The sequence below is a fragment of the Pelophylax lessonae genome (assembly GCF_965119305.1).
Source record: "Pelophylax lessonae genome assembly, chromosome: 3".
In the NCBI taxonomy this organism is placed as follows: Eukaryota; Metazoa; Chordata; class Amphibia; order Anura; family Ranidae; genus Pelophylax; species Pelophylax lessonae.
The window spans coordinates 615,921,457-615,948,920 of NC_138770.1; the positions used below are offsets into that span (position 1 = coordinate 615,921,457).

The 27,464-nt window shown below is 42.2% G+C and overlaps 1 protein-coding gene across 2 annotated transcripts in view; it reads right to left on the minus strand.

Annotated features, from left to right (window-relative positions):
• The window catches only part of SPATA17 (spermatogenesis associated 17), a 270,854-nt gene that overhangs the window by 232,033 nt on the left and 11,357 nt on the right, over nucleotides 1-27,464 (minus strand). For both annotated transcript variants that reach the window (XM_082249589.1, XM_082249588.1), the window contains exon 3: nucleotides 19,567-19,648. In XM_082249589.1, coding sequence (XP_082105715.1) covers nucleotides 19,567-19,648 — 82 coding nt within the window. The remainder of the gene's footprint in view (nucleotides 1-19,566; nucleotides 19,649-27,464) is intronic.

Sequence of the window (27,464 nt, forward strand, 5' to 3'; positions counted from 1 at the left end):
TTGACGACTGCTGGTTTAGATGGTGCTGAACATCCTCCAGTCAGGAAATGAGGCAGGCTCTATCTGACTTTCTGCAGCTTCTCATGAACACTGTAAGAAGCTCACATTGTACAGTGAAAAAAAAAAACTAGATTTTTATTTTGTACATCTCTGCAAGACTACAGGTAAGGCTGGAGTTCAGCTTTAACCATTCCCTACTCTATCTAAAACTGGGTGCACTAGCAGAATTTTTTGTTGTGAGAGCTTCGTTCTTTCTTCTAATCCATTAGTGGGGTTAAATCGACGTTCGTATTTCACCACAGTGACAAGAAAATTTAAAAGGAGAAGAATGGAAAATGTTTCTTGAATGTGCAAATTTCCAACAATGTATGTGGTTTTTATTGAATAAAGTTCATTCTTTCCAGAACCAAATGTTAAAAGCAAATGAAATCTTGAACTACTTTTGAACAGCATTTTTAAAGTCCAGAGAAATCACATACAAATTTTCCTAAGGTTTTTGATATGAATTTTCATTTTAGATTCTACTGGGGTATAATCAGCATAACACGAAAAAAAAATAAAAAATGGGGCATTTATAGAGGGTTTCTACCTGTGCAGTAAAGGTGATCAACTGGACACGAAGCAAACTCCAACATGGAAATAAAAATCTTTATATAATCTAGAATGTTTATTATTAAGTGAAGATATAGAAGGTTTAGAATCTTTGTTAGGTTTTTATTGTTGTCTGCATCCCTGTTTTAAGATACCCCTTATGTTCTAGTACAAGTGACAATGGTCACTAGGAAAGGAAGTTTGGGGAAAATCTCCCTAGAAATAAAAATGAGAAAGGTTCTAAAACAGCCTTTGTCAACTTTTTTTTAACTTGGAGGAACCCTTGAAAAAACTGCTAATAATTATTATATTTACAGCTAGTGTGTTGGTCAATGTGAAGAATGTTTCTTACATTTGTGGTCATTGGGAAGAATCCCCCTTACAGATAATGTAGCTCATCAGAGACACAGAAAATCGCTTATTGCTCAAAGAACCTCTAGCAACATCTGGAGGAACCCTATAGTTCCACATAACCCTGTTTAGGAAACCCGGTTCTAAAAGTTATCACTGAACTTTCATATTATGTGAAAGCTGCAGAATTCTGGTACAAAATCTGGTAATTTTTTTAGTAAAGGCTCCCTTTTTTAATTGGCCTTTTAATGGTCCTGTTTAGCCAGATATCCTGATAAAATTAGACTTTATGAAATGTATTGGGTGAAGTTATTGAAGTTGGAAACAAGGTTTGCTGCTTTGTATTCTTATAGCTCATACTAGCCGAATAGGCTAGGTTTACAATATTGCATGTTGGGAATGTATGCAAAATTTTGCATGTGCCAGACACACAAGTGAAATGTTCTGCTCTTTAGCATCAGCAAATCACAATGGTGCCACAGGACTAAGCGGTTTAGTGCAGCGTGATTTAAAAAAAAAAAGGGTCAGTGTCAGTGTCTGGATCTGAACCTGCGATCTCTGTGGTGTCTGGCTGTTACTTTTCTTACTATGCCACCTAAAATGCTGGACAGTGCCCTGTCTGATCTCTTAGGACAATCTTGCCTTGTCTCTTTACTCTTCCCATGAACTTCCTGATTTGAGCCATGTCTCTGCACTTCCTGTTTGCCAGATTATTGTGCTCTGTCCAGTCGATATCTTGCTCCTTTACGTGCATGCAGCTGTCCTTATTTCCACTTGACTACGCTATGTTCCTTGACTGCGCTTCCGCTTGATCCCAACCTACAACCACTTGTTGATATGAACCAATCCTTATTGGTCTTGCTATTGAAATTTTTTATTCATTTAATTGGAAAACAAAAAACAGTATTTTGTTTTTTGGGGGTTTCTTTGGAATGACTTCTGTGTGAGTGTACAAGCTTGAAACAGCTTGAAAAGAAAAAAAAAAAAAAAAAAGCTTGAGAGGAATATCAATGTATACAGGGAGTGGGAAATTAAACTGATACAATATAGTTTAAAAAATAAAATTTTATTTAAGCATGTATACTTAAAGTGATGCTAAAGGCACATTTTTTTCCTAAACAAAAAAGAGGTAATACTCACCTGATCTGTGTAATATTTCACAGAGAGGTCACTTTCTTCCTCTTCTGGCAGTCCCCAGTAGCACTGTTGGCTTCCTTCCTCCACTGGGTGCCTCCTGTAGAATGCCGGGTTCTAAGGAGGCACCCGTGTTGGGACCTAAGCCAGTAAGCCACGCCCCCTTCCCCCCAGGAGTTTGACTGACAGCAATGGGAGCCTATAGCTTTGTTTCCCTCTGTTTCACCTGTGAAAGCAGAAAGTGAGGGGAGCAGTGCTGGAGCAGTAAAATGGAGTCAGGTAAATGTTTGGGGGGGGGAGCAAGGACAAATATTGGGGCATTTTTCTTACCCGAGAATGCATTAAGGTAAAAAAAACATTTAGACATTAATTCCACATTAACTCAAAAAAAGTCCCTCCAAATTCCTTTATTTTCTGCTGTGATCTGACTTCCTGTTAGAGGGTGTCTATGCTCATTCTCCATGGTCCCATTCATGCCGTTAGGCTGTCAGCTGCATGCATGCGGCATCTTTAAGAAGTGGGTTGCAGGGTACTTTATTGGAATATTCATACAGTCTCAGGGTGGATCAGGAAGATTTCTTTAAATAGGGCAGTAAATGTTTTATTACAGCACAAATGTATAACATATTTATCATACCTGAAACACTAAAAGTTACTGACAACCTACTTCTATCCAACTCAGCCTTTCTCAACAGGGGTGCCCTGGCAAAAGGCTTAAAGTTATAATAAAGGATAGATTTTTTTTGGTTAAAATAAAAACAGGTTATATTGTACTTACCTGCTTTGTGCAACTATATTTCAAAGAAAGCTACCTTACCTCCTCTTTTAGAAGTCCCCCTCTGCCGCTGTCTGCTGCTCCCCCCCTTTAGGTGTCTCCTTAGCAAGCTGGGTGCTAAGGACGCATATGTGCACGCAAGACACACAGGGCAGGTAAGCCACGCCCCCGCCCCCTACTCACAGGAGGTTGACTGTCAGCAGCAGGAGCCTATGGCTCCTGCTGTCCTCAGTGTCTACTGTGAAAGCAGGAAGTGATGGGAGTGGTATTGCAGCTGAGAAAGCGCTAGAGCAGTGACAATAGCCAGGTAAGTGTTTAGGGGTGGAGGTGGGTAGGACAGGTAGTGGAGAGTTTTTTACTTTAATACAGGGAATGCATTAAGGTTAAAAAAAAAAACACTTTAGGATCATTTTAAAAAATGCCCCAACTAAGGCAGGTAGGTGGACAAAGCCACATGTATGTATTTGTCCGTATACATTTTAAACACTAAAAGCCTATTCACATGATCAGAAAATCATATGGTAATTTTTGTATGACACCCGATTGTCCGATTATCTGCTCGTTAGTATAGTACTTATGTTAGCTATGTATATCTGCTTGTATATAACAGTATTTCTGTGGTAATTGCTACTGATCCCTAAACTCTGCTTTGCTTATTACTGATCCCTGATCTCTGCTGTTCTTACTACTGACCTAGGAACTCTGTGTCACAAACTACTGACCCCTGAAATCTGTATTAATTATTAATGATCCCTGAACTCTGCATTAGTTACTACTGACCTTCTGAACTCTGTAGTTTACATTTTTGTACATTTTTGACTGGTATGCCACAGTCTGGCACTCCAGTAAGCATGGTGGGAGGCAGAGTAGACAGCGGTGACTGACATTCATCAGCTATCTGCTCAGGGAGCGCTGAGAACCAAGCAGTCAGTGGTGTTTGATTGCTTGGTTTACACTGGTTCATTAAGCATGCCTGTGTGTGTGTGTGTGTGTGTGTGTCAGCTAGAGGGCTCCCACTTAGTTCCCTCCTCTGTATTTTTACATATTGCTAGGACGCAGGCAGCTCCTGCTGCTTAATGTTCCTGGTTGCTAGAACACAGGTGGCCCCTGCCCTGGGCATTTTTGGTTGCTAGGACAATGGTGACCCCTGTCTCCTATCATCCTTGGTTGCTTGTACCCAGGTGACCCTTGCCATCTAGCATCCTTAGTTGCTGTGATGCAAGGGGCTCCAACCACCCAGCGTCCTTGGTTGCGAGGATGCAGGCAGCCGTGATGTCTAGTGTTCCTGGTTGCTAGGATGCAAACAGAAAAGCGTCTTTGCTTGTTATGGTGCACCTGCTTCCTAGCAACCATGGAGGCTGTGCAGCAAGGGTCCCTTGCATACTAGCAACAAAAAACAAAAAGCAAAGCACCTGCTCCTAAGACAAGCGCTGTCAATCATAGTTAAATAAATATTTGTCTCCTTGCTAGAGCGGAGGGGGAACAATGATGACCATGCTATCTCTGCAATATTACAAGCTAGAAAAATGGGAAAAAAGTGGGGAAAAGGAGCAAAAAAAAGCGTAGTGAAACTTCTTCTTCTTCATTGCGAAATAAATAACATTTACAAAGTTATTTTTTTGACTTTTTTTGACAGTATCAGTTTTTAAATTTGTGAAAAAAAGTACGCCCCTTTAAATTTCACACAGTGCCACCCCAGCATTCTTTCCAGGTTCTCCTGACTTTCTTTCAATAATAGATGTTTCCTTTAAATAGTGCTGGTTTGTTTAATTCATCTTGGTGTCTAATTCTACCAACATGTATAAGTGAATGGAACACTATCATATACATACTGTATCAGGAATTCCAGGAAACAAATGACTATCTAAACCAATTCAGCCCTCTGATCTATGTCCCCATCTGCGGAGTGATTGAGGGCTGGGCTGGCTGCGTTTTCTGGGTAACGAGGAAATAATTTATGGGACAGATCGCAGGGGCTTATTAAAGGCAGGGAGGGGTGATAAGCCTTGTTTACTAGAGGGAATGATAAGGATATGCCTAAATGTGGATGCGTAAAGCTGAAATTAAGAGCTATAGTAAAGAAATGGCGCATCTTGTGTGAAGCTTTTAAAGACATAAAGTCATCAGGGATACAGACCTGTATGTAAAAGAGAAACATTTAAAGGCAAGGTAGTTTGGTCCAGGATAGAGCTCCGTGGAATAAATTTTTACCAGTCTACCGATTATAATGTGATTAATGTTGTATTGCTTCCCTGCGGCAAGTGTTGAGTATTCATCTATTCAGAGATGTCCCTTTCCAGAAATCTTTAAAATCAGACTAGAGACTTATCTGTTTACACACACACATTTGATTAATGCCCAGCCACTTCCGTGACATTCCAGACTGGACGTTTCACTTTATAGCCCGCTCTGCGCTACATTTTAATAGCATGTTTCTGGTTTGGCTTCCATTGACTTTATTTTTTTGTGGAAGTCTAAATGCTGCCTTCAGTCTTCAAAAAGATATAAACTTGAATATGGTCAGCCTAATGCCAACAAATATGTCTACAGTGCCTTGATAAAGTTTTCATACCCCTTAAAAATTTTCACATTTTGTAAAGTTACATCCAAAAAAACATAAACGGTATGTATTGGGATTTTATGTGATAGACCAAAACAATGTGGCACATAATTGTGAAGTGGAAGGAAAATGATAAAAGGTTTTCACCTTATTATATTATATTTTTTTACAAATAAATATATGAAAAGTGTAGCGTGCATTTGTATTCACCCCCCTTTACTCTGATACCCCTAACTAAAATCTAGTGGAGCCAATTGCATTTAAAAGTCACCTAATAAGTAAATAGAGTCCACCTGTGTGTAATTTGATCTCAGAATAAGTACAGCTGTTCTGTGAAGCCCTCGGGTTTGTCAGGGAACCTTAGTGAACAAACAGCATCATGAAGGCCAAGGAAAACACCAGACAGGTCGGGGATAAAGTTTTGGTGAAGTTTAAAGCAGGGTTAGGTTACAAAGAAATATCCTAAGCTTTGAACATCGTGGAAGAAGGTGCTCTGGTCAATTGAACTTTTTGGCCTAAAAGCAAAACTCTATGTGTGGTGGAAAACTAACACTGCACATCACCCCGAACACACCATCCCCACTGTGAAACATGGTGGTGGCAGCATCATGTTGTGGGGATGCTTTTCTTCAGCAGGGACAGGGAAGCTGGTCAGTGTTGATGGAAGATGGATGGAGCCAAATACAGGGCAATCTTAGAAAAGTTGTTAGGGTATGAAAAAGACTTGAGACTTCCAGCAGGACAATGAACCTAAACATACAGCCAGAGATACAATGGAATGATTTAGATCCAAGCATATTCATGTGTTAGAATGGCCCAGTCAAATTCCAGACCTAAATCCAATTGGGAATCTGTGGCAAGACTTGAAAATTTAGGTTCACAGACGCTCTCCATCCAATCTGACAGAGCTTGAGCTATTTTGCAAAGAAGAATGGGCAAAAATGTCACTCTTCATGTGTGCAAAGCTGGTGGAGACATCCCAAAAGGACTTGTAGCTAACTGCAGTGAAAGATGGTTCTACAAAGTATTGACTCAGGGGGGCTGAATACAAATGCATGCCACACTTTTCACATATTTATTCGTATAAAAAGTTTGAAAACCATTTATCATTTTCTTTCACTTCACAATTATGTGGCACTTTGTGTTGGTCTATAGCAGGGATCTCCAAACTACGGCCCTCCAGCTGTTGCAGAACTACACCTCCCATGAGGCATTGTAAAACTCTGACACTCACATGACATGACTAGGCATGATGGGAATTGTAGTTCCTGAACAACTGGAGGGCCATAGTTTGGAGACACCTGGTCTATAGCATAAAATCATAATAAAAAAAATTTACGTTTTTGCTTGTAACATGACAAAATGTGGAAAATATCAAGGGGTATGAATACTTTTTCAAGGCACTGTATATGTGTAAATGTTTGGACATGCGGCCTGTTTTCTAAAGGTTCTTTGTTGTTATTTTGCTTATTTTTTTATTATTTTTTCTATTTTGATCCATTTATAAAACCTTGTCTGGGGTTAAGATTACAGTTACAGTAAATCTAAAGTTGAAACTTATTTTTTTTATTGATGGATAGGTGAAAAGAGAATAGTGAGAAGATTTAGAATCCCTGTCAGGTTTTTATTGCTGCCTGTGTCCCCACTGAGGAGATCCCCCCTATTAAAATTATGAGAAAGCCCAAAAATTTGGGTTGTCACCACACCAGATTAAAGGGGGTATCTTCCAGCAGAGACACTTGCTCTGGTGACTGCTACCCCTGTGCCTACAGGACAGGAAGTGGAGGTAAATCTCCCCTTTTGGCAAAAAAACAACACCATAGGAGTTTTACATAATTTCCTGCATTCCCCAAAATGAAAAACAAAGTTTTGGCTTTAGATATACCTTTAATTAAATAGTGGAGTAGATTTACTAAAACCGGAGCACTCAGAATCTGGTGCAGCTGTGCATGGTAGCCAATCAACTTCTAACTTCAGCTTGTTCAATTAAGCTCTGGCAATAAAACCTGGAAGCTGATTGGTTTCTATGCAGAACTGCACCAGAATTTGCACTCTCCAGTTTTAGTAAATAACCCCAGTATTTATTTATTTTTTTACTATTTTTTTTTTCTTTAAATAATACCAAAATAATCTTGCATAATCTGGCACACTTAAAGCGGAGTTCCGGGCACAGAAGTAATTTTTTAATAAACATACCCCCGGGACAGTCAGGGCTAGCACATTCCACAATGGCTAGCCTCTGATCTGTCCCGGTTCGCACTTACCTTTTAGAAGAAATACTTACTTATAAAATTTTTTCCACAGCGTTTCCATCTCTCTTGTGGGCAGCTGAAGCCGGTGCGGTCCTCTTCTGTGTCTTCTTCCGCGTCTTCTTGTCCCAGAATGCGCCTGCACCGGCCCCTCTCGTCACTTCCGGTGCGGCACCGCATTCCTCCACAGCCCGGAAGTGACGAGCGGGGCCGGTGCCGTCGCATTGATTCCTGGGAGCGATGACGTTCAGCTCCCAGGAATCATAGCGAGACAGGAAGTGACGGGGTGAGCCGCGGCGCCGAGGGAGGAAGTACTCTGGGGTGAGTATTTACGATCTTCAATTAAAAGTTGAGTAAACAAAAAAAAAAAAAATAACTATCCAATTCCTTTTCAGGTAATGTCGAACTAGCGGAGGGGCACAGAAAAAAAATATTGTTTTTGTGCCCGGAACTCCGCTTTAACTCCTAGTGTGCCTTCCTCTAGCTTTGGCAGGTCCAGACAAGCAGTTTCTCTCTCCATCTTACCATCTTCTACATCTCCTCTTTCTCTGGTCCCATTTTGCTCCTCTTTGGCTATTGGGTGGCCACTGATGATGTCATTCCTGTGTATGTGCACAGCGGTTACATCATCCCTGACACCTGGTTTCACCCCCAGGTGACGAGTTAAGGAAGTGGGGAGTGCATGCGACATGCAGTTTATACACACAAAATAAAAAATTGTTGGAATAAACAGGAAAAGTTGTTTGGTGGGTTTTTCTTTTTTGGCTGAAGAGCCTATATATGTCCCTTAATTTAACCACCCTGGCAGTATTCCCGAGTGTGGCTCGGAGTGGAATTTCAGTGCCATTAGCGGTAACCCCGAGCCACACTCGGGGTACCGCCAGGGAGCATCGCTGGATCCTGGTAGAGGATACTTACCTTGTCCCCGGGATCCTGCGATGTATCACTGCAGCATGCGGCGGCCGGATCTTCCGCCCGATGCTGTGAGCCCCGGCTTCCGTCTACGACGTCTGCGACGTTAGCTTGCCCCCCCGTGCCCTTTCCTGCAGTTTTACTGTACTTTATATATATATATGTATATGTATACACACACACACACATATATATATATATATATATATATATATATATATATATATATATATATATATATATACACCCACACATACATAATGATATATAAATATATATATATTTTTTTTTTAACTTATTTATTATATTATAATTTATGATTTTGTGTTTCAAACTTTATCATACCCGAGATGTTATAAAGAAGAACGCACAGTAAAAAAAAATCATATGTAAATAGTTGGTTTGGGCTGCTCGTCCTTAAGAATTACATGCAAAATAATGGTACCGCTTTCAGCACCTAAAATCGGAAACAATCATACCGCCATGGAGGTTAAAAAAACAAAAAAAAAAAAACTCTCCTATATTTATTATTTTTTTTTTTTATGAATCTAGTTCCACTTTAAAGCTGAACTCCAACATTACTTTCAGTCGTGAACACTTGTACATGCTCCTCTCCTATAGTGAAATTGCTTACTATTTTACTACACTGTGTGAGCACTCCTAAATCCATTGCACACTAGTCTTCTGCTTAGCACTGTGGTTCCATCCACTGACCCCTATGGCACTGCTGTGAAACGACCCTAAAAACATCCCACAAAGAAAGAAAAAAAATGTTCACTGCCTATGCCTCCTTTAGTCTATCATGACTGCTGCTGCCAAACTCATCAACCTCCCTAACCGCTCAGTGTCCTCCATCCTCTCTGCTAAACCTCCAAATTGCTTCTGCTTGCTAATGCTAAAAATAAAATCCTCACAACATACAAAGCCATTCACAACTGTCCTCTCCGCTCCTCCCAAGACCTCCTGCTCTCTAGCCACCTTGTCACTTCCTCCAATGCTCACCTGCAAGACTTCTCCAGGGCCTCTCCCATCATCTGGAACTCTTTACCCCCATTCTGTCTGGCTATCTCCTACTCTGTCCACCTTTAGGCAATCCCTGAACACTCATCTCTTTAAGGAAGCCTATCTTGTTTCTGAACCTAGCAACTGAACTTTACTTCCTCTAACAACTCATCCCCATACTGTTATTATCTATGTGTCTCACTTTTAGATTGTAAGCTCTCGTGTGCAGGGGCCTTCTAATCCTCCTGTATTGAACTGTATTTTAATGGTGCTGTTTCCCTTTATATTGCCATGCACTGATCAAACTGTTGGCGCTATATAAATCTGGAATAATATTAATAAAGACAAAAGAGTACTTTTTTTTTTCAAATGTCTCAAGTTTTGTTTCTGAGGAATTTCGCTATTGGTAAAATTGAAATTTCAGTTATTGCCAAAACCACTCCACTCATCCTTAGATGCTACATAGAGTATATAACAATTCTCTTCACCATAGCTGAGGGTAAAGGTTGCAGCAGGTCCTGCTGTATGGTGATAGACAAAACCAGTAGACTTAGTGACCAACTTGTCCACCTATAGTCACCTAAATGGGACTTCTGTTTTACACCCTTACAAATGGCAGTGACAGGGTGGAAATGTGGTGCATATTTGCAGGTGTACTTTGAAAGGAATTTGCACCATGATAATATCTGAAACCAAAACATCAGCTAAGGTCACCTAGACAGGTGAGCAGAGAGTGAGCAACCAGAGGGGGTCCCAGGACAGACAAGATTAATGCAGTCTGCTATGACCTCGGACTAGAGGACAGCGTTCGGGGGTGCCACTTCCAGCCCAGTATTCCTAACTCAACAAAATCAAGGCCGATAGATCAGAGCGATGTTGACAAACCACAATTCCTGTGCACATATGGGCGCCGCTTATGATGAGCTTTTATTTTCTGCATCAGTGCTAGTTTTATTTCTCCATTTTGGATATGATCATTAGGGTGATTTATTAGCAAGTAATCACAGGCATTTTGTGCATATGCTTTACCTTGTTTGCTGGCAACCGATACCTCTCTGGCTATTAGCGGAGGAAAATGTTTAAAGTGACCTACAAATTTATCTCTACACTAGAAAGAGGCAAAGACTGAAACATGTTTTCAAAGCCCGTCTGGCAAATCCATTATGTCAGCAAGTTTAAACGACAATCTGTTTTTTTTTTTTTTTCTTTTGTTTGGATACTTACAGGGAGACAGCAAAGTGTTGTAACTCACTGCACCCCATTAAAATTATCAGATCACTGTTATAATCTGAAAGGTGGAAACTGATTGGCTGAATTAATTACTGTGCTTTGCACATCACCGCTGCCTAATTAAGGCCTTATTAAGACTTGTATAGCAAAAAGAATTGGCACCCAGGAAGTACAGGTACAGCATACAGCGTAGGGAATGAGCCCCAAAACGTGTGACCAAGAAAAGATCTGTAGTGTGGGTTTTACCTCTGTGCTCTTGTCTTAAAGTGGTTCTAAAGTCAAAAGATTTTTAACCTTAATGCATTCCCTGCATTAACCACTTGCCCTCCTGAAGATTTACCCCCCTTCATGACCAGGCAACATTTTGCTATACGATATAAATCAAGAGATATTTGTGCGCTAAACCAAATAGGGAGTATAAAAATGATGTGAAAAAAGCTGCTAACACAGACCCATAGAAAAAAAGTACAAATAGTATATAACAAAAATGTGTAGCGCTAATACATATAATGATCAATATAATAGTGAAAAATTAAAATGATCTGAATGATAATTAAAACACTCTGAATGTGAATAATGATAAACAAGCTCAGCAAATAAACATGAACAAAAAGTCCTCCATTGTGAATATATCCGTGGATATAAAAGAGTGAAAATTGTGCTCAATAGAAGTGATGAAAAATTATTATATATAGTCCCAATGAAAATCCAAGTGAAAAATCCATATGAATCACCTGTGAGGAAAATGGTATGGTAAACTGCTTACCAGACCCTTAGACCGCATTCACACTGCAGCGGCACGACTCTGTACTATTTCGGGGGCGACTTGTGAAGTCCCGTGCACCGCGACTTCGGCGCGACTTGCACGGACTTCATATAATGAATGTCTATGCAAGTAGCTCCGAGGTCGCCCTGAAGTAGTACAGGACCCTTTTTCTAAGTTGGAGCGACTATTAGAATGGGTCCTGTAGCAGTCAATGGACCGCGACGGACCGCGACTTGTCAGGCTGACAAGTCACCTGACAAGTCGCAGCAGTGTGAATGGACTCTTAAGGTCTTCAGAGCATATAGGTAAACCACCAAAAAGCTGATATCATGGGAGAAGGATCACATAGATTCCACAGGCACAGATCTCTCATAATAATGGCACCAAATCCAATCATGATCCATAAGGAAAGCCTCATGTAGACATAGCCCATATATGGGTAATGGAGGAAAAAGGATGGAAGGAGCACATAACGTAATACCGTTTATAAATAAAATGCTAATTTATTAAAAGTTGCACTTACAAAAGTAGAAGAAAACCGGCATAACACAAAAACGAAGCTGCGGCTTCCCGCAGGTGTAGGTAGGAAGCTCGGACCGACAGTGGGGGCGTGGCTACGTCACGTCTGGAACCACCCAACTAGTTTCGTCATAGGTTGACTTCTTCCGGGGCTTCTATTCACGAGGATAGACTATATCTTTGGCACTGATGGCAGCATTCCAGCAGTTTCAGAGGCACAAATTCATGATATAGCTATTTCTGACCACGCGCCAATCTCAATTCTATTTGTAGACCCTGGCCTTCAACCTGGTCCTTGATGCTTCCCATCCTTCCTCTATAAAAATGCAGTTTTCCAGGCTTCAATTGGAGCTGCATGGAGAGAATTTTCCTCCGCAAACTCCACCCACATGGATAATCCCAATATGTTTTGGGAAGCCAGTAAGGCTTTCATTAGGGGTCGGATCATTTCCTATGTCGCCTCTTTCAAGAAACACACCCTATCCAACTATCGGGAGGCAAGCTCTCAACTCAAACTCGTCCAACACTCCCTTTCTTCCCAAAATGAATGGCACGCAGCCAAACTAGCCTTTGACTCCTGGGCCAAAAAGCTAAAACTGACTAAACGTGCACTCAGTGACGCAACCTTCTATAGATTCTGCAATAAAGCAGGGAAACTTTTAGCTAGACTCTGTAAAGGCCCATATCACCCCACTCACATCACCTCTCTTCTGGACTCTTCAGGCTCAATCAAATCCCTCCCACAGGAAGTTAATAAGGTAATGCTCCAGTATTATTCCTCATTATATGCACCAGACCTTATAGACAAAAATATTGCTAGAAAGTTTCCTGATAAAATACATCTCCCGATAGTCTCCCCTTCCCAACTTGATACCTTAAATGTGCCCATTACCTTGTCATAACTTTCAACAACAATACGGCAACTAGCTCAAAATAAAGCCCCAGTTGGGGGCCCAGTTGGGTTCACAGGCAAATTTGGCCCAGTTGGGTTCACAGGCAAATTTTTTTTAAGACACTCCAGGACACAATTACGCCTACTCTTCTTAAAGTTTACCAAGGAATTTGGCTAGGAGGTCCCTACTTGCCTACAGGAAATCAAGCTATTATAAAGGTACTTTCTAAAACGGGGAAGGACCTTTTAGAACCCAGTTCCCACAGACCTATTCAGCTTCTGAACCTAGATGCTAAGATCCTTTCCAAAATTGTAGCGACCAGGCTGGCTGACATCATCCCCTCCCTGATTCACTCTGCTCAGTCTGGATTTGCAAAGGGGAGAACGGCCACCCTAAACATTTGCAAGGCAATAATGGTTTTGGAACATGCTAAAACCAACCCAGGGAAGGAATTTGCCATCATCACTTTGGACACAGAAAATGTAAGTTTCGATTGGCTTTCATTGGTCATAACTAAAATGGGTTTTACTGGTCCCTTTAGCCACTTAAAAAGTGTTACTTAACCCAGATCCTATTCAAAATTATGTTTGTAATAGATCAGTAAAAAAATGGTACCACATCCCTAAATTGTATACTGTAGATAATGGGGAATACTCCCAAAGGGTCTCCAAGGCACAAGCCCAAGGTGTGGGGGCGTGGGTCTGGATAGGGAGAATGGAAAGAAAAGAAAAAATAGAGAAAGGAAGGGGAAGGAATGGGAAAGAAAGAAGAAGGAATGGGGGAAGGGAGAAAGAAAGGGAAAGGGAAAGGTCAGGAAGGAGGGAAGAGAAGGGGAGGGAAGGGGAAGGCAAGGGAAGAGGAGAGAGAAGACGGGGGAAGAGAGGAAGGAAAGGCAAAGGGGAAAAGTGGGAAAGGAGGGCCGGCGGAAGGTAGGAAGGAAAAGATAAAAATGGAGAAACAAAGACAGTAGGAAAAAATGTTGAGGGCTGGTGGGACTTTATAGGTACCAGGTAGAGCAATGAAGGGGAAAAATGTGTTATAAAAACTAGAAAAGTTTGTTGGTACATATTAAAAACAGGGTATATCAAGCAAAATCATAATTAACATAAACATAAACGTACATAAACATATATGAGATACAGTATGAGCTAAGGCATATAGGCGTAAGGCAACAATTTGTTGTAAATTGGGTCCGATGGGGAGCATCAGACCATTCCCGACATGTTTCGCGGGCACAAAAGGTCCGCTTCTTCAGGGGTTGTAAGTCGTATAGAATATAATGTGCCTTGTATAGCCTATTCGTGTTTCCAAAAGAGGACACACATATCTCATATAGTGGGGAGATCAGCCAAGATAAAAATGCAGCTGGAACTTGGATCCTAAGATCATTGTTAGTCCTTATACGAATCTGCCCAATGGATAAGACCAAATGGTGTAGGGATGGTGGAGCAGATAAGGCAATAGACTGGCTGTATCATTGAAAAGATTTCATGGGTCCAATGTTAGGCCCAGACAATAGATAATCTTTACCATGCTGCAATGGCGCTGAACGCCGTCTCCTGAGGAGACGGCGTTCAGCGCCATTGCAGCATGGTACAGATTATCTATTGTCTGGGCCTAACATTGGACCCATGAAATCTTTTCAATGATACAGCCAGTCTATTGCCTTATCTGCTCCACCATCCCTACACCATTTGGTCTTATCCATTGGGCAGATTCGTATAAGGACTAACAATGATCTTAGGATCCAAGTTCCAGCTGCATTTTTATCTTGGCTGATCTCCCCACTATATGAGATATGTGTGTCCTCTTTTGGAAACACGAATAGGCTATACAAGGCACATTATATTCTATACGACTTACAACCCCTGAAGAAGCGGACCTTTTGTGCCCGCGAAACATGTCGGGAATGGTCTGATGCTCCCCATCGGACCCAATTTACAACAAATTGTTGCCTTACGCCTATATGCCTTAGCTCATACTGTATCTCATATATGTTTATGTACGTTTATGTTTATGTTAATTATGATTTTGCTTGATATACCCTGTTTTTAATATGTACCAACAAACTTTTCTAGTTTTTATAACACATTTTTCCCCTTCATTGCTCTACCTGGTACCTATAAAGTCCCACCAGCCCTCAACATTTTTTCCTACTGTCTTTGTTTCTCCATTTTTATCTTTTCCTTCCTACCTTCCGCCGGCCCTCCTTTCCCACTTTTCCCCTTTGCCTTTCCTTCCTCTCTTCCCCCGTCTTCCCTCTCCTCTTCCCTTGCCTTCCCCTTCCCTCCCCTTCTCTTCCCTCCTTCCTGACCTTTCCCTTTCCCTTTCTTTCTCCCTTCCCCCATTCCTTCTTCTTTCTTTCCCATTCCTTCCCCTTCCTTTCTCTATTTTTTCTTTTCTTTCCATTCTCCCTATCCAGACCCACGCCCCCACACCTTGGGCTTGTGCCTTGGAGACCCTTTGGGAGTATTCCCCATTATCTACATTTAACCCAGATCCTGCATATGCTATATTTGGTCTTCCACAGTACACAGAACATGGAAATGCAATTATTTTAGTAAATATAAATTGATAAAAAACTTTTTTCATCAGCTGTATATAGCATTTAGAGCAATCGTGTGACTTGTATCAGTGAGTACTGACAGCTTGTAGGAGGAGTTTAATTTCTCCCACGATTGTCCTATCAGGCTTCAAGACCGTTGATTCTCTATCTGAACATGTCTGGAAAGTGCTGATTGAGCCTGTGCTGATCACATGTACCCTCCCAAGAAAAAAATAAACTCTCTAACAATACACACCAAACTGAGTAGCCTGACTCCATAAATTGTAAACATTAAGTTATTTTTTGAAGTCTGTGGAGGGAGGAGATGATCAGAGAAGACAGGATCAGCCTTTTTTTACACAATGCAGAAGATTAACCTCTTAGGATCCCCACTAAGGGGTATAACAAGTATGATTTACTGCATATACAGACTGATTTTACCGTTGTGGGTTTAGCAACATTTATTCATTCACCTGGGGTGGCATCTTTATTGTTAACATAGTGTTCCGAATTTCAATATGCCCGCATCCACAGACCACGTTACCCGCCACCACACATTTGTGGGGAAGAGACCCTTGTCCTCTCAACATGAGAATAAGATGCTTTCTCAATGAAAGTGTTTGGAAGCTGGCAGTGGGTTATAGAGTGGGTCAGGATGACAGGGGGTAGTGTATTAAGAAGGTATCAGTGGGTTGCCAGGTGTGATTAAGATGAGGATGACAGGAGGTAGGGTGTTAGTAAGGATGCTGTTGAGAAGTCAAAAAAGAACACTGCAAAAACATGTTTGTACAGTACAGTGGTGTTATCTTCTTTATGGAATCACTGCCTCTTGAAATCCACTATAGCCTGTGTCCTCATGCTTTTATGGGAAGTGGATCATCAACCAAGATGTGACATCCCATCCACTGTGTTATTTTTTAGTTACTGGGCATAGAGGAGGGAGAAACTGCACTGTCATTTAGCATCTGTATACATGCCCACATGTGTGATGTTAATACCTACCATGTGACCTGAATAGCTCAGGTAAAACCAGGAAGTGTCCTATCCAGCAACAGAGACCAAACTGAGCATGTGCAGCTGGACTACACTTACTGTGTTTATCTGGACTTGTCAAGAGTGAACATGCAGGAAAGGGAGGATCTGTGCATACAGGATGATACAGCCTTTTTACACAATGCATAGGATTAATCACTTAAAGGAATTGTAAAGTCAGAAGGTTTTTTACCTTAATGCATTTATGCATTAAATTAAAAAAATTTCTGTGTGTAGCAGCCTCCCCAGCACCCCTTAATATTCACTTGAACCCGATCTCTGTCCAGCGATGTCCACGAGTCCCTCGGCCATCTGGGACTCTCCCTCCTGATTGGCTGAGACACAGCAGCGGCTCCATTGACTCCTGCAGCTGTCAATCAAAGTCAGTCAGCCAATCGAGAGAGAGAGGGGGAAGTTCCGCGTCTGAATGGGCAGACGAAGCTGCAGCTCGGCTCGGGTGCCCCATAGCAAGCTGCTTGCTGTGGGGGCACTCAATAGGAAGGAGGGGCCAGGAGCTGCAAAGAGGGACCTGAAAAGAGGAAGATCTGAGCTGCTCTGTGAAAATCCACTGCATCAGAGCAGGTAAGTATAACATGTTTGTTGTTTTTAAAAAAATAAAAAGAAGACCTTACAATCACTTTAAGTTACACAGGGAGTATAACAAGCATGCTATTCTGCATTTACAGACAGATTTTATTGTTGTGGGTTTAGTAACACTTTAATAAAATCAATGTACTCATCTCCAACACTAAAAAAGGCCCACTTATGTGGAATCAGCATAGGAGGACTAGAACTACGTGCAGCTCTCTTTGCGGATGAAGTTCTCTATGGCAACAACATGGTCTCGCCAAATTTTCATTTCTATATGACCTAAACCCTGGTTCACCATACGTGTTCACAGAAATAGCGAAACAATTCTCCCTACCTATGACTCATGCTTTCGAAATTGACAATGTGTCAATTTAATGCAAACCCACTGTAGAATAAGTGGCAGGAGATTCCAATTATCAATTCCAGACCGTTTACTTGAAATAGGAACCTACTCCACCTCGAAATATACAAACCCTTGATTTACAAATGTATTCCTCCACTTGCTTCTTCCTCAACAGCTAACTGGGGTAAAGATTTCTCTGACCGGGAAATCTTGGACAAAATACTCCAAGGCTATAACAACGTGCTCTGCCTGGTCCCAAATGAGCAATGGAGAGAAACACAGATGAAAATACTTCACCGTGCCTACATACCATTCCTATCAGATGCAGCCAATCATTCAAGCTACTCTATGTCCTCTTTGCTCCCAATCAAGGCCTTCCCTTGCACACCGCTTGCAGTCATGCAAGTCCATCTCAACCTTCTGGGACCAAATCTTATCTTTCATCAGTGGAATTACCTCCGTACAGCTCCCAACGGATCCTCTCCTCCTAATCATTAGATACTGGAATAAACAACTCTTCTTGGGATCACTATACACCAACATCACTAACTCCAAACATAAATCTTGGATTTTAGTATGCCTTTTAGTCGTCCGGAGAGCTATTCTAAAAACTTGGACTACTTGCTCTCATCCAACATTTTTTAAGACCAAACGGGAACTTTAATTACTACTCTACAGAAAGAGAGTGGGTATTGGACTTTACTCTCCCCTTTTCCAGGACAAGCTTTTATGAGAGGCGGCAGGCCTTCATGTTCTCGACTATGTCCACTGAAGAACTTGATGCTTTTGAGGAACCCTTTGCTTATCTCAAAGGTCTCCAACAAATGTACAAGGAGGATATCCACTAAGAGACAAATGTACAACAAGGAGGATATCCACTAAGAGACAAATGTACAAACAAGGAGGATATCCACTAAGGGACAAATGTACAACAAGGGGGATATCCACTAAGGGACAAATGTACAACAAGGAGGATATTCACTAAGGGACAAATGTACAACAAGGAGGATATCCACTAAGGGACAAATGTACAACAAGGAGGATATCCACTAAGGGACCCACTGTTTTTTTTATAGCTGCACCAGCTTTAGAAATGCATGTTCAGGGTGTGCCCCCCCCAGCCCTGTGTTTCTTTGTTAAGGGACCCACTACCCTCCCCCCTTCCCCCTCAGTCTCCAGGAGAAATGGCATGAGAATTATCCTTTCTCCCTGTTTCTTTTTTCAGATATTCTGTTCTGAGTGTCTAACGCAGCTTTAATTGCTTTATGGTTAGTCAAATTAGGTAGATGTGCAACCCCCCCCCCCTTTTTTACCTGCCCCCCCTCCCCTTCTCCACTTATTATCTTTGCAATTAAGATCCATCTATTTTCAACCATTCCTTTATTGTATACTTTGTATATTCTTAGCCTATTTTAACTTTCAGATTGTCTGTTAACTTTAACTCAATACCATTTTCTGGTTGCAATCGTTATTCTATGTAAGAAAAATGTAAAACTCCAAGTGGCATTTTCCCTGTCACTTTTCTATGACTTATACAAGAGGCTGTCAAACTATGCCCAACTATGAACATCCTTCCCACCAGCTGTCCCTTCCATACAAATTGTACTACAGCTTCTATGATTGAAACGTGATCTATGAATGGAGGGGGAGGACCTTTCAATCATCGGCCTCTCCCTCATTCTTAGACCCGGTTTCATTCATAGTGGGCGGAAAGGGTGGGTATAGTTGGGCTCTCTTGATGGGAGCCTGTGAGAGCCCCTTAGTTGTGCCATGCTGGAAGATTATGGCAAGGGTTGGGGAGCATGGACCAAGGAGGATTTCTTCTAACAGAAGAGGAATCAGCACAAGGGGCACACCCTACTGACTGTAGGCTATATCTCTTGTGCTGATTTTTCTGTTTTTATTTCAGCTACAGTTAGGCTTTAACCATTATGTAATGTGCAGCTTTCTCCCCTTGATCTTACCCACATGCATGCAATCCTTCTACAAGTCCCTTAATTCTGAAAAATAGCCAGTAAATTGCCTCCAAATGACCAACTGTATGCATTTCCACAAACTCAAGTTTCCCATCACCTTCACTTTTTTTCTGAAATACTTTCTTGCCAGATAACCACGCCACCATTTCTGGATCACAGTTCCCATTTGGTTCAGGTACCTAGAAGGAAAACAGTATATGATGGAATGCTTATTATATTATATATATATATATATATATATATATATATATATATATATATATATATATATATATATATATATATATATATCATACATACACTGTATATATATATGGTATATGCACACAGTCTATTTCTCACATTGACAGTTGAGTCCTAAATAGTGGATTGATACTTAAAGTGGTTGTAAACTCCCACTCAGTGAAGTGACTGGCCTTAGGTGACACACAGAGAGTAAACAAATCCTAGTACCTGTTTATCTGCAGGAAACTCTTCTCTACATCCATTCCAAGCCCAACATTTATAAAAGCTTGTCTGAGCTGTCAGAAAACAGTGGCAAAGAGATGAAATTAAACTCTGCAGAGCTCAGTGAGGAGAGCTCTGGAAGCTGATTGGAGAGAAAGTACACACCCCTCCCCCCTTCACACAGCACACAGGAACAGAGCTGAGGCTGCCAATGACAGGATGTGTGCTGGAGCTTCCTCCCCTGTCACCTTTTTCTATTGGTGTCAGGAAAACTTGTCAGAAGTGATTCATACTGATAGCAGAGGAACCAGGCAGGAGACAGAAATGCCACTTAGTGCTCTGGATAGAGACAAGTACACACTATAGAGGGATATGCTTTGCTCATATTTCATGTCTGAGGTTTACAACCACTTTAACTTTCATGGCGTTTTTTTTTTTTTTTTTTTCTTTTTAAATGAAAAATACTAGCCAAGCACGTTAGCTTTCACTGTCTACCCTACAGTAGAAAACAACAGCTGGATTCCGATTGTACAGAGAAAATGTGATGTGCCTTTTGATGTGAATGATACGCATTGTTTATCTGTAAGTAGAGCCTAGTTGGCTGAGTGAACCCCTGGCTCTTAGGATGCTCCAACAATGAGATTTCCCTACACTGGTTATCGATTATTGACAGTCTGTAACGCTCCTGCGTTTTATGTATGATGTGGATTTTCAGCTGCAGAAATATTCCACTTCAGTAGTCATGTAAGAGAAACGCTGAGACACCATTCCCAACTCTCAATGACTCATCATGTGTGGAGGATCTCAATTCAGAAAGTAAATACACACACTCAATAAGATGTTTCCTAGAGTGACTTATGTATATAGTAACACAGTGATGATAGGCTGAAGAGACAGGTTGGGTAGAGATGGTAGATGACAGACACTTGAAAGGGAATGTTCTTGAAAGTAAGATAGTAGCAGATGGGATGCAGATAGGTTTAGCAATCATGTATGGTAGCAGATGACAGAGTAGCAGGTGGACATACAAGAGAGATCAACCCAGTGCAAGAACAGGTGGTAGTAGGCTCAAGAGCTAGCAATCTTAGATAATGCAGATGTAGTAATAGTCCTTAGTATGCAGAGCTAGATAGTGTAAGCTTTAGTATAAAGGTTATAAAGGTTTCCCCTGTGGGGTACTTATCACTAATAGCAATGTAGCAGAGGAGAGGTTCGGCAAGAGCGGATGATCCGGTAGCGGGATACAGGGATCAGCGCAGCGTGGTTCCGACAGCGAGGTATGCTTGCAAGCATGAGAGCTTCAAGACAGGTTAGCATCAAGGCTCAAAGCAGTTTGAACGAACACATGTGAGTGAGAGCCGGCGATCTAAATAGCCATCCAGTCCGGCGCTTAGTGATGACAGCATCAGTCTTAAAGGGAAACACACCTATATGTGCTTCATCTATCTAGGTAGATGGAAAGCACCCGGAAATAATGTGATAGGAGGCACTGAGAGTGCCAGAACCTTACAGTACCCCCCCGTAAGGCCGGCTCCGGAAGGCCTCTAAGGCTGGTTGTCGATATAAGAATCGGAAAAGACTGGTTGCCGATACGAGAATCGGATAACACTGGTTGCCGATACGAGAATCGGATAATACTGGTTGCCGATACGAGAATCGGATAAGACTGGTTGCCGATACGAGAATCGGATAAGACTGGTTGCCGATACGAGAATCGGATAAGACTGGTTGCCGATACGAGAATCGGATAAGACTGGTTGCCGATACGAGAATCGGATAATACTGGTTGCCGATATGTGAATCGGATAAGACTGGTTGCCGATACGAGAATCGGATAAGGCTGGTTGCCGATACGAGAATCGGATAAGACTGGTTGCCGATACGAGAATCGGATAATACTGGTTGCCGATGTGAAAATCGGAAAAAAAAAAAAAATGGTTGCCGATACGAGAATCGGATAAGATTGGTAACCGATGTGAGAATCGGATCACTTGTTGCCGATATGAGAATCGGATCAGGTTGGTAACCGATGTGAGAATCGGATCACTTGATGCCGATATGAGAATCGGATCAGGTTGGTAACCGATGTGAGAATCGGATCACTTGTTGCCGATATGAGAATCGGATCAGGTTGGTAACCGATGTGAGAATCGGATCACTTGTTGCCGATATGAGAATCGGATCAGGTTGGTAACCGATGTGAGAATCGGATCACTTGTTGCCGATATGAGAATCGGATCAGGTTGGTAATCGATGTGAGAATCGGATCACTTGTTGCCGATATGAGAATCGGATCAGGTTGGTAACCGATGTGAGAATCGGATCACTTGTTGCCGATATGAGAATCGGATCAGGTTGGTAACCGATGTGAGAATCGGATCACTTGATGCCGATATGAGAATCGGATCAGGTTGGTAACCGATGTGAGAATCGGATCACTTGTTGCCGATATGAGAATCGGATCAGGTTGGTAACCGATGTGAGAATCGGATCACTTGTTGCCGATATGAGAATCGGATCAGGTTGGTAACCGATGTGAGAATCGGATCGCTTGTTGCCGATATGAGAATCGGATCAGGTTGGTAATCGATGTGAGAATCGGATCACTTGTTGCCGATATGAGAATCGGATCAGGTTGGTAACCGATGTGAGAATCGGATCACTTGTTGCCGATATGAGAATCGGATCAGGTTGGTAACCGATGTGAGAATCGGATCACTTGTTGCCGATATGAGAATCGGATCAGGTTGGTAACCGATGTGAGAATCGGATCACTTGTTGCCGATATGAGAATCGGATCAGGTTGGTAACCGATGTGAGAATCGGATCACTTGTTGCCGATATGAGAATCGGATCAGGTTGGTAACCGATGTGAGAATCGGATCACTTGTTGCCAATATGAGAATCGGATCAGGTTGGTAACCGATGTGAGAATCAGATCACTTGTTGCCGATATGAGAATCGGATCAGGTTGGTAACCGATGTGAGAATCGGATCACTTGTTGCCGATATGAGAATCGGATCAGGTTGGTAACCGATCTGAGAATCGGATCACTTGTTGCCGATATGAGAATCGGATCAGGTTGGTAACCGATCTGAGAATCGGATCACTTGTTGCCGATATGAAAATCGGATCAGGTTGGTAACCGATGAGAATCGGATCACTTGTTGCCGATACGAGAATCGGATAAGATTGGTAACCGATGTGAGAATCGGATCACTTGTTGCCGATATGAGAACCGGATCAGGTTGGTAACCGATGTGAGAATCGGATCACTTGTTGCCGATATGAGAATCGGATCAGGTTGGTAACCGATGTGAGAATCGGATCACTTGTTGCCGATATGAGAATCGGATCAGGTTGGTAGCCGATGTGAGAATCGGATCACTTGTTGCCGATATGAGAATCGGATCAGGTTGGTAACCGATGTGAGAATCGGATCACTTGTTGCCGATATGAGAATCGGATCAGGTTGGTAACCGATGAGAATCGGATCACTTGTTGCCGATACGAGAATCGGATCAAGTTAGTAACCGATATGAGAATCGGATCACTTGTTGTTAGGGTGTCTGCTACATGAACCCCTCACTAGAATCGGACGCATAACCATCCGAAGTAATCCTAGTAGTCCTAGCAACCAATGCTTCTTCAAACATCCTCAGATCCTTTCTACATACCACCGTGCCATTAGAAGCGCGTACGCAGTCAGGTGCAAGAATCTCAATGTTTTCATTGGGAGCTATAAGTGTGCTTGCAAAAATAAGAGTATCCTCAGGAGGTGGTACAGGAGGTTTTTTAGAACGCGGTATCGAGTTCACTGGAGTTGAAGGAATACCTATTCCAATATTTGTCAATTTCTGGGTGTCCTTTTTTGATATAGGACGGGGACAGGGCTGGCAACAGCCTTGGTAATTTCCAGGCTGTTTTTCAGGGAAGACAGTTCGGATTCGCCTGGCCTCCATTGGGAGAGCCTTAGGCCTATGGGGTCTGGTTGGGCAGGATGTAATGAAATGTCCCCCTTCTCCACAATAAAAACAAAGGCCACAGATTCTCCTGTGATCTCTTTTTTTTTGTTGTAAGGACAACTTAGCATGTACGGCACCAATCTCCATAGGCTCCTCATCCATCTCTGTACGATCAGGGTTCAAATGAGATGTGTCAGAGTGACAAGGCTGACTGTTTAAGGCAGGCTTGGACCATGACCAGGCAGGATCACCATATTCATTTGGTTTCCTTTTTTCCCTAGGTAGCCGGGGTCTGCGGTTACCTGGAGCAGGTTTAGGAGTAGATTTTTGGGAGGGGAGACACTGGGAGTGCATCGCAATTGCAAATGATTCCCAATTGTCTAGGATCAGACTTTTTTCTTGCAGTTTCTCGCATGCCCACGTTTTCATTTTGCCAGAAAGCAAATTAATGGCAGCATGCACTTTAATAAAGTCATTATGATAGGTCCTAGGCTTAAGGATAAACAGGAGCTCACAATCCATACGAAAAAAAAGAAAAGAGGAACGGGAACCATCAAACCTGTCTGGTAGAAGGACAAGAGGTTCTGGGGGTTGAGCAGCAGTAGGCTGTGTCAGTCTGGTCACCTGCTGCGTCAGAGCCTGATTGTCTTCTTTTAATAGAGTAAGTGCGTGTATTAACGCAGTTACTTGTTGTGTTAACTGTGTCACCTGAGTGGTCATTTCTGCTGAATCCATTTTATCTGGTTCGTTCAATCTGTAACGCTCCTGCGTTTTATGTATGATGTGGATTTTCAGCTGCAGAAATATTCCACTTCAGTAGTCATGTAAGAGAAACGCTGAGACACCATTCCCAACTCTCAATGACTCATCATGTGTGGAGGATCTCAATTCAGCAAGTAAATACACACACTCAATAAGATGTTTCCTAGAGTGACTTATGTATATAGTAACACAGTGATGATAGGCTGAAGAGACAGGTTGGGTAGAGATGGTAGATGACAGACACTTGAAAGGGAATGTTCTTGAAAGTAAGATAGTAGCAGATGGGATGCAGATAGGTTTAGCAATCATGTATGGTAGCAGATGACAGAGTAGCAGGTGGACATACAAGAGAGATCAACCCAGTGCAAGAACAGGTGGTAGTAGGCTCAAGAGCTAGCAATCTTAGATAATGCAGATGTAGTAATAGTCCTTAGTATGCAGAGCTAGATAGTGTAAGCTTTAGTATAAAGGTTATAAAGGTTTCCCCTGTGGGGTACTTATCACTAATAGCAATGTAGCAGAGGAGAGGTTCGGCAAGAGTGGATGAACTGGTAGCGGGATACAGGGATCAGCGCAGCGTGGTTCCGACAGCGAGGTATGCTTGCAAGCATGAGAGCTTCAAGACAGGTTAGCATCAAGGCTCAAAGCAGTTTGAACGAACACATGTGAGTGAGAGCCGGCGATCTAAATAGCCATCCAGTCCGGCGCTCAGTGATGACAGCATCAGTCTTAAAGGGAAACACACCTATATGTGCTTCATCTATCTAGGTAGATGGAAAGCACCCGGAAATAATGTGATAGGAGGCACTGAGAGTGCCAGAACCTTACACAGTCTTGCTTGGCATTTGTGTCCCTACTCCTCCTGCATTTTCCATAAGATGAAAAATGAAAACCCAACGCGGAGGGTGAAAACCTCTGATAAAGGTCTGATAATGGTCACAGGAGGCGAGCAGGAATTCTAACATAGAGATCTCAGCAAAAGGACTCTTTCACACAGGTGGTCAGGGGGCAGTAAAAACAGGCGGTTGAGCTTGCTTCACAAGTGCACCAATTTTACCTTGGCTAGCAGACTTGACAGGGAGCACCGCTTGTCAAATGCTACCATTATAGTCAATTTGAGCACACCCCAACTGTGAGCCAGGCAATTGGCTCACGGCTGTGATGCAATATTTTAACACAAAATCCCCCCTGGGATAACCCCCCCCCCCAGACATTCAGAATGTGTCTGTTTCCCCTTCTAAACACCTGGAAGCCACTGCTATACCATGGCTAGTAGTAGTTGGTCACATTCAACTGGATTTGTTCTTTAAATGTTAAAGAGGAAGTCAAGCCCCCCCCCACAAAAAAAATAAAAGTCAGCAGCTAAAAATACTGTAGCTGCTGACTTTTAATATTAGGACACTTACCTGTCCTGGAATCCAGCCATGTGTGCACCCCAGCCACTGTTTTCATCAGCTTTCGGGTGCTGCCGCCACCATTGCCTGTAAGGGAATCCGGCTGTGAAGCCTTGCAGCTTCACAGCCCGTTCCCTCCTGCGCATACAAAGCGCTACACTTTGTGAATGGCTCGGCGGCCTGGGGAAGGAGGAGGGGGGGGGGTCGAACTTCCAGGTGATCTTGCCGCAGCGAGATCACCCGGAAGTGGGAGCGGGTACCTGTAAAAACCAGGTACCAGCCCCCCCCTTAAAGGGTACCAAATGTGGCACCGGATGGGGGGATGAGGTATATAAGCAAGGCTTCCCCTTTTGGATGGAGCTCTGCTTTAAGGACATTTGACTACCCATACAAATAGCTTTTTCAGCTCAAATGAAACTTTCATTAGAACTAAGGAACCTATTTGGATGAGTATTGAAATGTCCTCAACATTACAAAACAATTCCGTTAAGAGCTGGTTCACATCGGGGCAACTCAAAGTCCCTCCGACTTTGAGCCGCCCCGTGCAGCCCGACTTCATCACGGCTTGCAACCGACTTCTATAATAGAAGTCAAAGGAAAGCCGCTCCGATGTCGCCCCGAAGTAGTGCAGGAACCTTTTACTAAGTCGGAGCAGCTTGAGCCGCTCTGATTAGAACGGTTCCATTGCACAGAATGGAGCACGACTTGTTGGGCGACCAAGTCGCCTGACAAGTCGTGGCAGTATGAACCGGGACTCAATGTCACCAACTACTACTAGACAACTTGTCAGATTGTTGATCAACATTGACCCAAAACTGAAATATAGGCTCGGGGTTAACTGACCCTTTAGTTTACATTATAATAGAGCTTTCTTTTGGCACAATTTAATCACTAGGTTTTTTTGCTATGTATGCGAAAAAATACCAGAAAATGTGGAAAAAAACAAACAAACACATTTTTCTTCTTTCTTCATACATTTAGGACATAATATAGTCTGCTACATTTCTAGTCTACAACCTATGGTGTATATATATATATTTGAAAATTGATCAATCCTGATGTACTGATGGCCTATCTCATTTCTTCATTTCTTGAAGCCTCAAAATGCTAGGACAGTCCAAATATCCCCAACTACTACTACTTGGAAAGTAGACAGTGCAAGGTATTTAGTAAGAGACATGGTGAGTTTTTTGAAGTTGTAATATTTTTTTTTTTCACAATTTTTTTTTTTACATACTGTCACTAAAGCAGTACAGTGTCATCATATGACTGGTGTGGAGGTGATCAGGGGATACTGACTGGTGACAGTGTTACAAAAAAAAAACAAGTAATAATATTTCTTTTCAATTTTTTTATTTTATTTTATTTTATTTTTGGTATTAGAGCCGGTTCACATTAGCGCGACTTGTCAGGCGACTTGTCAGCC